Source organism: Ursus arctos, unplaced genomic scaffold (assembly GCF_023065955.2).
Source record: "Ursus arctos isolate Adak ecotype North America unplaced genomic scaffold, UrsArc2.0 scaffold_33, whole genome shotgun sequence".
NCBI classification, from domain to species: Eukaryota; Metazoa; Chordata; class Mammalia; order Carnivora; family Ursidae; genus Ursus; species Ursus arctos.
Genome location: NW_026623019.1, coordinates 24,548,157 through 24,565,996, shown reverse-complemented (window position 1 = coordinate 24,565,996; position 17,840 = coordinate 24,548,157). Strand labels below are relative to the sequence as shown.

The 17,840-nt window shown below is 40.6% G+C and overlaps 1 protein-coding gene and 1 long non-coding RNA gene across 20 annotated transcripts in view; one reads left to right on the top strand and one right to left on the bottom strand.

Moving 5' to 3' along the window:
* TUT7 (terminal uridylyl transferase 7) overlaps window positions 1–13,873 on the top strand; it is a 62,996-nt gene extending 49,123 nt beyond the window's left edge. For 13 of the 19 annotated variants that reach the window (XM_026518731.4, XM_048218294.2, XM_057305690.1 and 10 more), the window contains 3 exons: window positions 1,473–1,549; window positions 1,925–1,988; window positions 12,829–13,873. In XM_026518731.4, the coding sequence (XP_026374516.2) occupies window positions 1,473–1,549; window positions 1,925–1,988; window positions 12,829–12,896 (209 nt within the window). In that variant the 3' untranslated portion in view covers window positions 12,897–13,873. Of the gene's footprint in view, window positions 1–1,472; window positions 12,638–12,828 lie in introns of those variants that run through there. The other 6 variants (XM_057305694.1, XM_048218291.2, XM_044391118.3 and 3 more) reach the window with 4 other exon arrangements.
* A 2,491-nt stretch (window positions 13,874–16,364) lies between these two features.
* LOC130542380 (uncharacterized) lies at window positions 16,365–17,814 on the bottom strand. The gene is made up of 2 exons (XR_008956931.1): window positions 17,624–17,814; window positions 16,365–17,451 (listed from the first exon to the last, which is right to left on the bottom strand). It is a non-coding gene; the product is annotated as an uncharacterized LOC130542380 (long non-coding RNA).
* Between the last annotated feature and the right edge of the window lie 26 nt (window positions 17,815–17,840).

The following is a 17,840-nucleotide window of genomic DNA, read 5'->3' as shown; positions in this document are numbered from 1 at the left end:
TTGAATATCATCCGTACATCCCGTCCCCCGGAGCTGTTGGGCCTGCATTGACCCTTTCTATCAAATGGGTGAAGTGTCCGCTGTGGGCACCTTTCTAACAGACTGTTAAGCGTGAAGGTACCTTCTGTGTGTGTAGTAAGTTAGGACTTACAAAGCAGTTTATACGCTTTCATGTTGTTTCTCAGAACAAACCTGTGAGAGTGGACGGACTTTGATTGGCATAGAAAAGAAACCCGGGGAAGTAATTTTTTAGATTAAAGTAGGAACCTCGCCTGTTCCTGTCCTCAACTGTGTATGTGTATGGATGGTGTAAGAGCGTCAGCACTGACGACAAGTCCCTGAAAACTCTCTGCCGTTCATCGTTCCTGGAATACTAGTACCTCTCTTCCATTTTATTATATCATAGCAGCAATATAGTGTCTCTTTTTTTAAAGACAAAATTTTTAGAGCACTTATTCTTATTTTTTTTTTTAAAAAAAAAGGAGCTTTATATGGAATGAAGTATATTTTTTAATTATTTAATTATTGGTTTTAAAATAGGACTTCAGTGTTTATGGAAGATACAGTTTGCCCTACTTCTAAGGGACTCGGACAAATGTAAATTCAAACTTTTTTTACCCTAACATGGGACATAGACCAGATCTTTTATGATTATAAGAGGAATATATATTTAAGAGAAATTAAAATAATAGCCAGAGCTAACATTCACGGAGTGCTTACTATGAGTCAGGCACTATATTTTAAGTACTTTACGTGGGCAGTCTCATCTAATTTTCTCCCCAGCCCCATGAGATGGTGTATTGATAATCCCAGTTGACAGATGAGGAAACTGGAAATAGTATAGATCAGATATAATGAAGTTTCGCCAAAGTAATTTTTGTAGACCCTTCCGAAGAACTGGCGGTCTGTGTATACTAGTAGCACGAAGCACGTTATCATGGCATTCCTCTTCGGCACAGCACAGCGGTGAAGGGAGGCCCCTGCATTCCCCCAGCTTCGATGGATTTCTTCCTCCTAGCTGGTAGCAAGGTTTCAGTTGTCTACAAGTGAAGCTCTCAAAACAGAGCAGTGCTTCTGGAAGGCTGCAGGGGCAGCAGCAAATCAAGGAGAGCCAGTGGGATCTTGGGGCAGAAGGCTGGGTATTATCAAACTTAAGGAAAAGCACTAGAATCTTGGATTCCTCAGAGTGCAGTATTTACACATTAAATCAAGTAGTCACTGTATTCTAAAAGTACAATAGGAAAGGAAGAGTGGGGCTAGAGTATGGGGCGTTTCCTCCAGTACTCAGTTGCTTCTTCCTATCAAAAAATTATGCTGCCCCCTCTCATTTCTTCAAATATGTTATTATTTTGTCCACACAATATACTGAGTGGAGCTTCTGTCCTACCCACAGAAAATTGTTCTGTGGAAGTTTGAAAACAGGGCTACTGCTTTCATTTTGAAGTGAGAACAAAATGCCGATTTTTCCTCAGGTATCTCTAAATCAGATTGTGTATTCGGATCCCCTTCTTCACCTAGCCCCTTGAGACCAGCTGGCACATTTGCTCAGGTAAACCTGGCTCACGCCTGAGCAAGAAGCCCTTGGGTCATCTCTCTGTTCAGCGAACACTTACTGAGTGCTAGCAGCTCTGCGCCAGGCCCTCAGCGAGGTGCTGGGCAGCCCGGGCCTGCCCTCCTTCCTAGGCTAACCCGCCTGGCTCCTCCCTCTGCCCTCAGTGCGGCCTGTGGTGAGGCTTGCTATGCTCCGGGATGGCAGGGCGTGCTTTCAGGATTCCTGAGTCTCTGTCTTGCTTTTCAATTAACTTGCAAAGTTCTGCCTTCCACGTGCCTAATTTCGGCCCTCCTTGGATATGGGTACAGTTTTAAGGCTGTTTTCAAATGCTATTCCTTTCGATTTTGTAAACCAGTCTATTTCATTTTTTAGGCAGTGCTTTTACATGAAGACAAAAAGAAACAAAAAACAACTATATTTTTGAGTCCCCAGTCAGGTATGTGGGTTTTAAAAAAACAAATGTGTATTATTTTATTTACTGCATAGTTTACCACATGCCTTTCGAGATGATTCCTTTGAGTAAGGGGTTTTAACAGGGACTGGACATCAGAAACACTCAGGGAACTTTTAAAAATACAGCTGCCCTGCCCCCACCTTTACTTCCTAAATCTGATTCTTCCGTGGTTAGGCTTGGGCCTGCATATCTTGTAAGTGTTCTAAGGTGATTCCTATACCATCTACCATCCCTGAGTAGGAACCATAGTCTTTAATTATTTGTTCCTCTTTCACACCTTTTCTTTCTGCTTTGAAATTGCCACTGGCTTGTCAGCAGTGTATTCTCCTCATGAGACTATTTGCCATGCACCGAAGTAAGGAAAGAAAGTCATTGTTGGCCTAAACTCCACTCTCTGTCTCTTCCTTCAACAAGTACTTACTAAGCCACCACTGCCCCCGGCCAGCCCCAAGTGCGGGGTATGAGCCTACACGCTGGCGATACAGCACTGAACCAGCAAAGCCCCTGCTCTCATTCACTCTACATTCTTGTCAGAAGAGATACGTAAGCATTTCTGATGGCACCATGTGCTGAGAAATACAAAGCAGGAAAAGGGAGTCATTTAAGTACTTCATTTACGTAACATTTATGCAAAGAAATCAAGGAAGGGGCAAGTCAGGGGAAGTTGGAGTTAGACCGTTAACGACAGAACTAAAAACCACTATTGTCCCCCTGGCATCACTGAGTGGCAAGAGCAGGGAGGAGGGGTGGTAGGAGGTGAGGTCAGGGTGGATGGCTGTGGATCATGAGGCGCCTTGAGCACTGGCCAGGTTGGATTTCTTTCTGTGTGAGATGGACGGCTGTTGAAGGGTTTGGAGCAAAGGAGGTATACTCTGAATTCTGTGGCAGAAGGTTCCTTACGGTTGCTGTGAGGAGGTGAGGGTGGCAACAGACCCATGAGGAGGCTCCTGCTAGAGCTCGGGGGAGGAATGGTGCCGGCTTACACTCGGGCGGGAGCCGTGGGAAACGGGAGGACTGGTCGCGGTACCAACGTGGGTTGTCACCGGGTTGGATGACGACATAGCACAAAAAATGACCCCGAGATGACACTACAGTTTTAGGCCTGAGCAACTGGAAGAATGGAAGTGGAATTTCCTGTACTGAGAAAGACCAAGGAAGAGCAGATTTCAGGAGGAAAGAGAGTCCAGTTGTAGCCTTGTCGGTTGAAGAGACTGCTAGATGTCCGGGTAGAGATGCCGGGAAGCTAGCGCGATGTAGGAGCTAGGTGTTCAGAGCAGAGGTCCAGGCTGAAGATCGAGATTTGAGTATTTTCAGTTTAAAGATAGTGTTTGTGGCCTGGGTAGGAATGGGACCACCTCGAAAGTAGTGCAGAAAGAAAAGAGAAGAACATTTAAAGACTCAAAATAAATAAAGAAGACAGACAGAAGATGGTCAGTGAGGAAGCAGAGTGGTGAGAGAGCTGGCCATGAGGACAAGGGGCCTCAGAGAGGGCTTGACCATTCGTGGGAATCGCCGCTGCAAAGTCGGGTGTGGTGTAGACTGCACTGTAAGCGTTGCATTTGGCAGTGCTCAAGTCACTAGTGACTCTGAAAAGAGCCGTCCCTCTGGAGTGGAGGGGACAGAAACCTGACTGCAGGGCTTTCGGGCGAGAAGTGCTAGAAGAGGAATTGTGGGCAACCGAACCTCACACCATCCCCACCTGGCCCACAGGCCTGTGGACAGAAGTTCAGAGCGAGGCGAAACTGGGAGGTTCTGCCCTTCTCCGGTGTTGCAAGAACGCTTTTGAGTCAGGAAAGGGAAGGGAAACTTGAGAGGGAAAAGGAAAAACAAAGTGAGGAACTTTTTCAGCTTTTTTTAGTAAGAAGGGATGAAACTCTAAACTCAATAACATATTCTGAGTTCTGGCCTGCAGACACCCTTAGTAACTTTGCTTAGTTCGTCTCTCTCTCTTATCTTATTCAATAAAGTAGGGTTAAAGAAGGGAAATTATATAAGCAAATAGAGCATGTGTAGTCTTTTTAACTTGATTGTACAGTTTATGAGGAAAGTTTCTGCAATTTTAAAACTTCATTGATACAACCTGACATTTTTGTATGTAGTGTAAAGCAAACCCACATATTTTAGGATCAGCTTTCACATGTTGTCTGTTATTGCTGATGTGCAAGCACTGTTTGTTTTTAGCTCGGAGAGATGCTGTGTTGGTTAGAATGTGAAGAGACCCGCTGTCTCTGCCATCAGTTACTGAGAAATAGCACTCCCAGCCCCTGGGCAGCCTTGTAGGCCCCGCGGTAGAGAGAGCGCTCCCTGCCTTCACCAGCCCCGTCGGACATAAGCCAGGGCGCAGTGATCTCACCCTGGGAAAGCTCCGAAAGCTCCCAGCAAGGAATGTTTGGTTGTCTCTACTCCGAATGATGTTAACAAGAGAAAAATAAATGGAATTGTTCAATTATTTAGCACTTCCGTTTCTGTCAGTATGGAGATGAAGTCTCTCAAGTATATACATTAATCTGAATAGGAATAGGCGTTTATTTTGATGCTATGTGAATTCCAGGGATTTTTTTTTTTTTAACGATTGGTGAAAACATTTAAAGTGGCACCAGATCTCTTAACAATTACGATTTAAGAGGCATGGGCATTAGGTTGGTATAGAGTGAGGTCAGATGATTCAAAGAGAATGAACCAGAAATCTTCAGAGAAGTACCACCCTTACCTAGAGAGGGAACCGTGGCCATAAGGGTAAAGACGCAGGAGGCTCTATGAGAAAATGCAGGAGCAGCTGTTTCCTGGGAAGATGTCATTGTTCTTAGTAGAATGCATGGACTGGATGGATGTAAAAACAAGAAAAGTTCTAGTGAGAAAACCCCCCAAATCCAATAGAAGTGAAATGGGACTGGGGCCCTGTCGTGAGACGATTTGATTGCCAGCGAGAGCGACCATGAAAGACAGAGGAGGAGGCTGACCCGCCGCCTCTGAAAGCCCAGTACAGGAAACAGACTCTCCACCACAGTGTCTTCCCTTAGACCCTCCGAGCGGTTGAGGGTCACACAGTTACCGTATGTAAACAAGCCAAGAGAGTGTTGTTTTTACAAGCTACAGCCTTGAACAGATTTTTCCAGAACATTACGCAGAAGAAAAGTACCGATCCTTGCTGAGTCGAGATGTTCCTTTTACCAAGGGTAGGGCATGGAAGAACATGGCCTCTGCCGTCAGGTTCAGGATGTGATTTCTAGCTCTGTGATCTTGCAAAACCTGCTTAGATGCCGCTTGACTCAGTTTCCTCATCTGTTACAAAGGGATAATAATACCTGGCTTGTAGGGATGTTGAGAAATCTAGGTAAAAGCACTTAGAACGGCACGTGCACGTCGCAGCAGAGCAGGGGTTTGTAGGCGTGGTGACGCATTGATATTCCTGCACGGCGTCCGTCGGCGCGGCTCCTGCTAAAGGCTTTACACGTCTTGAAAGGAGAAATTTATTACAATTTTCTGAAATTTTTTTTGTAAGTGGGGGAAGAATACAGATGTTGGGCATCTGGACATACACCTGGAAATGGCATTACCAATTGACAATAGATTTCTGTAATTGTCTTCTGCGTCAAAGACTGACCTATTTATAAATATTTTCAGCAACTGTAAAACTTAAAGCTTGAGTTTACTACAGAAGACAAATTATTACAATAAACATACCTACTTTATACCAGAAAAAAAAAAAAAAGAAAACGTTTATGGGTGGTTAAAATCAGATCTTAATTAAACTCCTCAATCAACAACTGTTAAGACTTGTCAGATTTATCCACAATAAATTTACTGAAATTGTCTATATTATAAATCTGAAATATGTCTCAACTGAGGTAGTATTAAATTTCCCCAGAGCTCTTTTCCACGGTACTAAATACTGTGACATACGGGTGGTTTCCTGTTGGTAGGACAGCCCCTGCTCTCTCCCAATAGCTATATTGACCTCAGGCAAGAGACCTGCTTTCTCTGAGCTCCAGATGTCTCTTCTAGAGAAAGACGGTAGCCCCATTTATCTCATCAGACCCTGAGATTAAAGCATCCAGCCCATAATAAGCCAGGTTCTCTTTCTTGGTATCTCCTACTCCATTCCTTTCTACTGGGCTGCATATAGTCCTTAACTTCCAAATGGGAGAGTAGTGAATAGAAGATTCCATGAACTTCCTTGTTCTTCATTGTGACTCCTTTCCCCCTCATACACAGAGCTGACACAGTGCCTTAGATGTTCAGTGAGTTTTACTCACTAGTGGTATATTCATTTTGAAAGAATAAAGAAGACCAAGTGGGAGGATGGTCAAGAATAAGGTCTTTCAAGTCAGACATAACTTGAGTTTGAAATACAGCCCAACTATCTGCTGGCTTTTCAACCTCTGTCAAGTTACCGAACCTCTCTGTGCCTCTGTGTCCTTATCAATAAATTGGGGCTGACACCTCACAGGAGAATTATAAGGATTAATTTCCTATACATAAAGCCCTTTTCACAGCATCTGGCTCATATTGTCCCTCAGCAAATTATCACCGCCTTGTTACTGGTGTCAACAGTCTCCTGCCTCAATGTTACTTCCCTCCTCTAACTAATGGGACAAATATATCATGGAAATTCGTAACAAAACAGGAGTATGTGGAGGGTGTAGACCATAGTCAACTGGTTTTCATGCATCAATTTAAGTACTCTGGTTTACATAATAACAATTGATTCAGAATGAGAATCTCAAAAAAAACCATGTCTGTCTTTTCGTTTATTCCATTTTAATCTCACAGTTTGAAATCCTAAAACCTGGAGATGTTGTAAGAGATTGATGGTATCTTTACCCCGCCCCCTCCCCCGTGATGATATATATATACTATTACAGTTTTTTTCCTTGACCAGAATTTAAAAGCCTAACAAATTTTAAAAGAAAAAGAAAAGATCTTTATAATAGTAAATTTAAAATAACAGAAATAGGGGTGCCTGGTTGGCTCAGTTGGTAGAATATGCAACTCTCGATCTCAGGGTTGTGAGTTCAAGCCCTATATTGGGTGTAGAGATTACTTAAAATCTTTAGTGAAATAAAATAGCAGAAGTACCTTTTTAAACAATATGGGGAGACCTTGTTATCAGTGAGTACAGATCATTCTTTTTGATACCCTTCTTGATATTACTGTATATGAACATACCATTATTTATTTAATCATTCCTTATTAATGGACTAGCTACTTTCAAATATTTGGTATATCAGTGTCCTCTAAAACTTTTTTTGCTCTCATGTTCTTCCCCCAAAATGTAGAAAGCCCATATATCTTGTATATTTTTAAGTTGATATCTAAATTCATCAAAATTGCAAAGCATATAATTCCTGAGGGTATTTTTTTAAATAAATGTTGACATTTTAAAATAAAACTTATTAGCCTTAACCATATCAAATGAAATTAATATATCACTGCTTTTTCATACATGCTACCATTCATTTACAGCTCCTTAACAGGCAGAAATTTTACATCATCTTACTTTCCTCCTTGAGTTCCTTTGTTTTACTTCCATCTTAAGGTGGTATATTTTTATCATATATATTTCAAACATTTTAGGGGCGCCTGGCTGGCTTAGTGGGTAGAACATGCGACTCTTGATCTCAGGGTTGTAAGTTCAAGCCCCACTTTGGGTATAGAGATTCCTTAAAAATAAAATCTTAAAAAAAGAAAAAAGATTCAAATTCAAGCATTTTATTGATCAGCCTGTCTTTCTTATCTGCAACAAAAATATTTATGTAAATTGGATTTTTTAAGCTTTTTATCAAAATGTAAAAATTTTTCTAAATTTGTTTTTGCATTAGAATATATAATTAAGCAAAACAGATGTTACAATTTTTCATTAAAAATTAGTGGAAAAGATTTTTCTTTTTATGTTTACATACTGAAAATGACTGCCATTTAATGAAATAGATGGGATTTTCCCCTTGCAATCACATATTTTTGGATCAATAGTACAGGAATGAAACAGTGTTCCTTATCATTTTTTTTTTTTAAGATTTTATTTATTTATTTGACAGAGAGAGAGACAGCCAGCGAGAGAGGGAACGCAGGCAGGAGGGGAGTGGGACAGGAAGAAGCAGGCTCCCAGTGGATGAGCCTGATGTGGGGCTCGATCCCAGGACTCTGGGATCACACCCTGAGCCAAAGGCAGACGCTTAAGGACTGAGCCACCCAGGCGCCCCTCCTTATCATTTCTATCCCAAATCTTTTTTGTTTTTATAGTTGGTAAACATCAAGAAACCCCAGTAGTCTTTATGATAGCATATTAAAAACAATAGATATCCTTACTTTGGGAATGGAAGATGTATTACAACAGTGTTACTCACTGTTTGCCATTCCTTTTTAAACTAAATGACCAAAAATCACATAGTAACGTATCATCAGGAATTATTTGTGATGAACACCAGCTATCAGTGTAATTTTACGAAAGCTAAAATTTGGGGATTTTTCTTAGATACCAGCATTTCGTTTGTCTTCCTGCCTCCTCAGGTCTTTTCCCGGGGCCATATACCACATTAAGATTTGGATGAGTAGGAAACATGCCTCTCTTTTATAAAATAGGAGAAGGACTGTGATAGGAAGACTGGTGTGCCTCCTGAGAACCGGCCCAAAACCTTGGCCACAGAGGCATTCTCAGAAAGAATCCAGGTAGCCATGAGGCACCACAGTCAAGTCCCTTAAAGCTCCCAGCCCACTCACCGTGTTCAGTTGGCTCAGGAATACATGTCCCCAAGTTTGAAGACCGCTGTTAGGTCAAACACAATCAGGCATATTTGCCTAGTTATTTCCTCAGGATAAATTCCTAGTCAGTAGAATAATAGGTTAAAAAGTACACACCTTGTGACAATGATGCCGGCAATGCCAAAAGGGGATTGCTGACCACCTCAGAGAGTCCGTGACTGCCCGTTTCCCAAACCCTCACTTCATGGGAGTAGTCTTTTGCCCATCGGCTTGTATTCTCCGTTGAAGTCTCCTGTTTTTTTCATATGTTTTCATCTGTATTTCTTCATATTTCTATCTTTGTTTTTTTTTTTTTTAGATTTTTTTTTTATTTATTTATTCAACAGAGATAGAGACAGCCAGCGAGAGAGGGAACACAAGCAGGGGAGTGGGAGAGGAAGAAGCAGGCTCATAGCGGAGGAACCCGATGTGGGGCTCGATCCCGCAACACCGGGATCACGCCCTGAGCGGAAGGCAGACGCTCAACCGCTGTGCCACCCAGGCGCCCCCTATCTTTGCATTTTTAAATTAGGGTAGTCATCTTTGTTTTTAGCTCTTTCTACGTAGAAATCCATTCGTGCTTTGTCAAATGTGTTCTGTCCTCCATCGCCACCACTCCAGTTTACTATTCTTTCAGCCTCACGTATGATTTGTTTTGCCACATAGGCAGTTTGTTGCTTGTCTGCTTTAGTATTTCCATCTAGCTAACTTTTAGGTGATTTCAAGTCATGCTTACAGAGTTTTATAAATCCCATGTTCTTCCCCCAGATTACATAAAAGTTCATCCATGTTTTATTTCTAGTGGGTTTACTTTTTTACATGCACCTTTTTACATGAAATTTCTTCAGGTATGATGAAATTTATTTCTTTACATGGGGGATGTAGTAATAAGACTATTAGTACCATTCTTAGAAAAAAGTGGTTTCCTGACATGTTGGGAAAAATATAAAGATACAGATATAACTCATCTACTAGAGAACTGACCTTATTTTTTTTCTCATTTTCTTCTCAATCTTTTTCCAATAAAAGATCATTAAGATGGTCGAAGTCCCCTTTGACTGCCATTCCAGACCCATTCCATCCTTCGTGTCCCCTCCAGCCTGGAGGCATCTGTTATTATGAGTTCAGATGTTCTTCCAGTTCTTTTTTTAAACTCACATATGTACCCTTTGACATATGTATCCTTGGTGAATTTTTTAATTTAAATGATGTATTATACTGTATAATAAGAATGTTCTACACCCTGCTTTTTCATATCTATTTAATGAAGTGATTTTGAAATTTATATATATTGCTATATAGAGATTTAATTTTCTTTTCAGTATTCCATCTGTGAATACAGAATATATTATCCATTACTTAGCACATGAGCATTTAAATTGCATTTGTTTTTTTGCTATTATAAACAGTGCTGTAGTGAACATTCTTGTCTGACTCTCCTTGAGCAAGTATGAGAGATTCTATAGTTTGTGTATCTAGAAGTCAAACTATTAAGTCATAGCATATGTGCATTTTCAACTCAGATTATTATCAAGTTATTGGTTGAAATAATTGCCACTCCCACCAGTAGTGTTTATTTTTGCAAATTTGATGGGTGAAAAATACCTTGGTATTGTTCTAATGTAAATTTTCTTGACTCTGGTGATGCTGTTACATGTTTATTAGCCAGTTGGAGTTACTCTTCTATGAATTCCCTGTTCATATTATTTGCCCATTTTATATATTTGTTGACTAGTTGGGAGTTCTGTAAAATCCCTATTCCTATCGTTTTGTCTGTTTTCCTGTTGCATTATCATCATTTCCTTATTAATTTGTAAGTATTCTTCATTTATTCTGAATACTATTCCTTTCTTATATACATTCCAGATACCTTCCTCTAGTATATCTTGTCTTCCAACTTGTGTTTGTCGCCCCTCCGAAGTTTTAAATTTTGAGATAATCAGTGATGGATTGTCCATGGTTAGTTTTTATGGTCACGTAGCTCAGTGATTTTAGGGTCATCTCTAAGAAATTCTTCCCTGAGTTCATAAAGATATCCATCTATAGTTTCTTCTAATAGCTTTAAAAGTTTATTTTTTTCTGTTTAGATCTTTAGCCCATCTGGACTGTGTGTAAAGTACGAGGTGTAGTGATCTAAACTTTTTGTCCCTGGAATGATGAGTCTGTCCTCAATACTTTGGGCAGCTCAGAATATCAAAGATTTGTTGCCTGGAGACCAGTCGAGGCTCTAGGGTGTCAGGAGAGTGCTTTGCTGTTTCCTGACAGCACTCATTTCTCACTGTGAATTGACTTTCTAGATGCTCTGCTTTGAAAGGTTTGCTTCCTTATTCTAGAAAATAAGTTTCTATTTGTATACTTAATATGTTTCCTTTAGTAAACGTAGACAGTTAAGCAAAATGAATAAAACAAAAGCTTTATTCTGGAGCATAACTACTATTTAGGTTTGGGAAATAAAGTCTTCCCATCTTTTCACATCAGTGTACTACTAATGGCTAACATTTACTGAGTACTTTCCCATGTGCCAGCTACTGTTCAGTTGCTTTACCTACATCAGTTTATTTAATCTTCAGAATAACTCCAAGGGGGTAGGTGTAGTAGCTCACATTTTACAGATAAGGAAAAGGAAGCACCAAACATTTGATTGATGGGATTTTTCATTTGTTTTTAATTTTTAGTGGTTTTTTAAGTAGGCTCCACGGTGGGCATGGAACCCAGCGCAGGGCTGAACTCACAACCCTGAGATCAAGACCTAAACCAAAATCAAGAGTCAGACGCCTAACCAACTGAGCCACCCAGGCGCCCCTTTAATTTTTAGTTTTTATGGAAATACTATTCATGTGGTTTTATAACCTACTTTTTACATTATTAATTATCCTTCTATGCAAATCTAGTATTCTGTTGTGTCCATTATATACTTAGTCATTTGTATCACAAGTTTTGGACATTTAAGTTATTTGCATACTTCAGTTATTACAAGATTTCTGTGAATATTCATTTAGCGAAATTCCAACCCTCCTCTCTGTCCTGATCTTCCTTCAATTTGGTGATCAAAAATTGTTTTAATTTGCATTTCTTTGATTACTCATTGATACTAAGTGTTTTTTATATATACTCATATGCTTTTTGTTTTCCTCTTCCCTATATCGCTTTTTATTTCCCCAGCTGTATGTTGGTGTTCATCTTTTCCCTATTACTTGCTCTAGTACTAAGCATTGCAAGCCTTTCTCATAGGTGAAGGTGGCGTGCTTAGGAAACTTCCCCACCCCAAAATTATATAAATATTCACTACTTTTTATACTTTGACACTCTTTTAATTCTGTAATTCATTTGGAATTGGGTGGAGAGGAAGGGTACGTTGTAGGAAAGAAAACTAACTCACCCCTCCCTCCCAAAATGACTTACTTGACACAGTTAGTGAACAATCCATACTTTACCTCATTGGTTAGAAGTGCAGCCTTTGTTATATACTACTTTCTGAAGCGTCATCACTTAAGAATTTCTCAGTTTTCTTGTTTCATTGATCTATTTGTTTACACTCCAGAACAAAACTTATTAACTCTTCTGTAGTATGGTTTTAATTAGTAATCCACATTTCTGTCCTTTCCATGTAAATATAATAAATTTCCTTTTTTCTTTTCTGTCAATGAGTTATTGCTAGAATGTCACCATTCACGGGTTCATAGCTGCAAAATAATGATGCAAGATACTTATTTCTAACCAAAGAATTTGTTGCAATCTATTCTGTGTGGAGACACCGATACATGCAAAGCAGAGGTTTCGAAAAGTCCACCTGGCCCTCTGCACCAACATGGAAACCGTGAACATGCCAGTGTATTAGGATGATGTCACTCTAGCAACCTCTGCCTGCCTTTGGAAGGAATTTTGACTCGGTTTGTGTTTAATAGATCATGTTCCTTACATACCTTTTTTATATCTAGCCTTGCTTACTCAATTCAAAATAAGTGACCAATACCATTGTGAAAAGTTTCTGTAAATAATAAGAAGTAGTAATTTTATGGCTTTTGTGATAAAGTGAGGCTTGTTTTATTTATGTTGGGTTTTGTTTTTTCCCCCCCTCTAGGTAGCCTTTCCAGTAAATATATGACTCAGGGAAAAGCCTCAGCGAAGAGGACCCAGCAGGAATCATGAGGGAAGGAAAAAATGCAGCACTCTAAATGGCCACTCAGGCGTTCCCATTCACTTTGAAATTAGGTTCATTTCACAGGACACAGCAGCATAGATCAGGCTTCAACTTAACATTTAAGGGAAATGTCTGATTTTTTTTTTTAACTTCATGAAATTGTTAATGAGGGAAAAAAAATTTAATACAGTCTCACATACCACAAATCCCCATAGATGTAAGGATTTTAAGAGAAAGCCATGATGTATGTATTTAAGCCAGGTTTTATTTTTTTTTTAAGCCAGGTTTAAAAAAAAAAAAAAAAGTGTAAGTAGGCCAGTATTCAGTGAATACAATTTCATGGTTTTTAATTCTTTCAAAGCACACTAAAAGTGGTGTGCTGATAAACCCTGAGTAAATTAACCCTTTTTTTCACCTACAAATCCCTTTTTTGTTTTGAAGAGGGGAAATTATATTTATTGTTTACTGAATCCTTGTGTGAAAGCATTCAAATATATGTGAACCGCTACTACTGTATTTACAATTTACAAACCTTATTTTATTGGTATTTGTGGAAGTGACAGCACGAACATGAGTACCTATTTATGCGAGCCTTCCGTGGGTCGGCAGCGCCACCGAGGGGCTCTGGGGGTTTTTCCCTAATTTTAAGTAAGTTGACATAGAAATACTATGCTCATAAAAATGAAGTAAGGAAAACCAGTAGTCCTGTTTGCTGCTAAAAACATTTTCAAAGGAAGAAATGACAGAAGAGCTTTTTACTTTTTATGATACTCAGAAATTAGGGTGGAGAACTTTTAAAAATCCCTGAGGATTAAAGAGGCCATCTCAGCCAATCACAAGTTTGGTTGGTGTCATTTTGAGTCTGACTGGAGCCCTCCTGGAACTGTTTCTCTAACTCCACAAGCCCTCCAGAAGTAGTCTGTGGTCAGAACTATGCCTCGGCTTATTTATCATTTTGAAATAAAATCAGAATTTCAACCTGTAATTTTATCCACATTACTTTCTAGCAAGAGTCCTAAATTTCATGAGGAAACCAGATGAAGGAGTGAGGGCAGTACAGCTCTGCTGCTCTTTATCCCGTGCTCCCTCTACTTGTGCTCAAGCGATCTGCTGCTGTTCGTTGACCCCACTGTGTGCCAGGCCCTGGGAATGCCCACAGGAGAGGCACAGGCTTGGTGGGATGAAGACAGAGAAGGATGGGATGGGTGTTTGCTGGGCAAGCGTTGCCACGTAGGAGAGGGCTCAGAAAATAACACGTGTGAGCCCTTCTTTTCACCTACTTGAAGACATACTGCAGTTTAAGAAGAATTCTATCAAAATTACCTACAGAATTGGGGAAGTTGTGGTAGAAAGGATTAGTGTTCATTCCTTACTCAGTTTGAATGAACCCAAACTCCTGAATTAACCGCATGCATTATGTACCCTGGGGCAGAAGCTGCTCTTCTTCTGATTTCTCTCGCTTCCAGCATGAAAATGAGCTTGACTGGGCACACAATTCCTGTCACATTTTCTTTGGAAAGCCTGTTAATGCTGTCTTCTGGCATGATAGCAGAAATTGGAGGCCAGCCTAATTTTTGTTCCCTTGTAGGTTTTTTGTGCTTGGGTACTTGAGCGTTTACTTACCCCTGCAAGTTTTGTGTCAGTGACTTTTGTCTAAAACAAAAGCGAATCCCATGTATCTCCCTAGCCCAGTTTGGTTTTTTGGTTGTTGGTTTTCTCAACTTGGGAGAGTATGTTCCTAATTTTTTTTTTTTTCTCAAAAACACTTTTGTCTTTTTTCAGTATTTCTCTATCATCTTTTTCCTTCATCTTAGAAAAACTCAAATTTTAATCTCCACATGACTGGCTGGATTTTTGATGTCATTTTGCTGTTTTCTGTCTCACATGAATTTTGTCATTTCACTTCTAATCATCCTCAATGTACTTCAACCAACTTCCCTTTTCCTCTCATTCGATTCTTATTATCTTCCTTTTCATGAAAACCATGTTTCCTTATATCCTTTTAAGAATGTTTAAAAGCTTCCTACATTTTATTCTAATTCCTGGGGGAGATTTCATTCCCTCACACTGATCCATGGGACCGTGACCGGTATTTGCCAGACCTGGAGAATGGATGACCCTTGACTTGGGCCCTGGTCACAGCCGCCTCTCAGCGCCCCAGCCAGGGGACCAGTGCATCTGCTCCCTGCTGAGGCCAGCTCCCAGGGCGTAGTTATCGTTCAAATGCAGCTGGCCTGTCCCTCTGCAAGCTCCACAAATGCTCCACTAGCATGATTTCCTTTCCTCTTTCTCCCAGGAACAAACAAGAAAATGAAATCTATTCTTACAGCCCCAGTCAACACTTTCTAATCCCTTGCTCAGTGTGTACGGTATCAACAATATGCATACTTAGAGATGTTACTAAAACGTTCTGACATAACTTCAGTTTACTTTTCATTTTCAAATGTGTTTCAGAAATGGTTCTATCTAAAAAAAAAAAATCTTTCCTGAGTAGAAAAAAAAAGTCCTGGGTAGATAGGTCAATAGGGTTCATAGTGTTAAGGCAAAAAAACAAAAAACAAACAAAAAACTGAGAACAGAATTCAACAAACTTCCATAAAACAGTAAAGATGTGCTCAGTACTTTTTTCTTTGGAAGCAGGTGTGTTTGGACAACAGCAGTCGAGAATTTACCACACTTCCCTGGGTGGAATTCTAGACTTAATGAAGGTCTCTGGCTCTGCCAGTTTTCCAGCTGAGAGGGTGGCAGTCCCCCTAACCTCATGGCAGTTCAGTTTCCATTGCCTATAAAATGGAAGTCACACCTGCCCTTTCACAGAGTAATGAGGATCAAGTGAGGTCTTAACGAGGAAAAACACTTTTTTAAATGTCTAAAACCCTGGAACTAAGGCCCAAAGTACAACGTTGAACATTTCCCTATTTTAAGTTTTTAACCTATTGGTGGAAATCTAAATGTGGTTACAGCTTGCCAACTCCCTCAACCATTACCACGCCCACCTCATGACACTCCAGGACAGCTGCTGCCCTGAGATAAGGGAGCCCACATATTTCTTATATAGTCATGAAAACCTTCTAATGCCAATTTATCTCAGGGACCTGCACCAGTCTCAAATAACATTAGGTATGCCTGACCCACTAACAAGTACATTATATGACCTACCACTAACATGCAAAATAGCCAACCAAGTTAAAAACTGAGTAGTATTAAATAGATGAAAGAATTAAACGAAATGGTGGATCCTGAATCAGAAAATGTAGGACTAGATTTTTTAAACGCACTTTTTTTCTAACACACTATACTAGAAAGCCAGAGTTTGTGCATCATTTTTAAACTAGCCGTCCCAGTGCTCCTGCCCTACTCAGCCTAAAATTGTGAGGCTACCATGAGACAGTGTGCCCAAGGCTGCTGTTGAAATCTATGAAGTGCTACACAACAACATAACAATATTTCAACAATTAAGAATGATACATGGCATCTTTTTTTTTTTACATTTTATTAACATACTTTATTTCTTAGAGCAGTTTCAGATTCACGACAAAATTGAATGGAAAGTGCAGAGTTTCAATATACTCCTTGTCCCCATACAAGCCCAAATCCTCCACTACCCACATCCGGCACCAGGGTGGGGTATTTGTTACAACTGATGAACCTATGTGGACACAACATTATCCCCAAAGTCCACTGTTTACATTAGGATTCATTCTTGGTGTGATATGTTCTATGGGTTTGGACAAATGTATATCCACCATTGTAATATCAGTTTCACAATATATGACCTCTTTAAATATCCATGAACAACTAGCAACGTTTATTGAGTTGCTACTACTCAGCTAGGTGCCATACACTCATCTAGGGGCCTTTCATTCAATCTTCACAGTGTCTGTAGAAGGAAGGGCATGAGAAGTGAAACACCTTGTGCCAAATCACGCAGCTAATCAGATGAAGTCAAGACAAACCCCCCATACTACCATCCCCTAATCTCACTGTTTCTTTTGTGTTAAGCCAGGTTTAGAGGCAAAAATAACCATTCTCTTATTGTATTTCACTAGTAGGGAGACCGAACTACTAAGGAAATTTTGAACTCTCCGATCCTGTAGGTTTTAGGGGATGAAAGATAAACCGGGCTCTAAAACACACTTCACTGATTAGTTCTTTCCACACTGAAACACTAAGCAAGAGTCTATCCTCCCTAGAACCACCCCACCGTACCTCCTTTTCCCTTTACCTCTAGCACCGCCACGAGAAAAGCCACCTATCCTTTGGTTCTCCTCCTCCCGACTGCTAACCCTGCTGCACTTCTGTCCTCCCAGGATCTCTCATTCTTTCCTGGACTCTCCATTTACCAGGCTCCTATATATGCCTGGTATAATGCCTGGTGCTTAGGTGTATTTGAATTAACAGGCAGAATTAAAAGGCAGAAGCCCCTGAGCAGCCAAGACAAGGTCTGACAAACAACCGGATTGAACCGGTGTTCAATCAAGATTATTCGATGGTTCTCGCGGAGTGTTGACAGGGCTGCCCAATCACATATCCTCGGATTGGGCTGGGTTCCAAAGTCAGCACCTAAAAGCGAAAGTCGCATTAGCACCATCCTCCAATACCCCTTACAATACAGCATGCGTCGAGGGCGGGACGAGTAGGGGTGCGTTTGGGTTGTTTATTCCCCGACTCCGCGGTAAGTCTATGCTCTCAAGAACTGCCTAGCTCGACCAGAAGGGAAGACAAATGTATGTACCTGGGCCTGGGAACTTTCTGCTTTGGAAAGCACCAGCTCCGGCGCTCAGCTTTCCTAAGCACCTTTCCCAGAGACAGGTCGTGGAGCGACACGCCTCCAGAGTCCACAAGTCAGCAGTCACTCCACGTGCCCAAACCCCACTCCCCACGACACGCCGAGGTAGTTCTCGCGGAAACGACCTTGCGCCACCCCACCCCCACGCCCCAGGCCCGAGCGC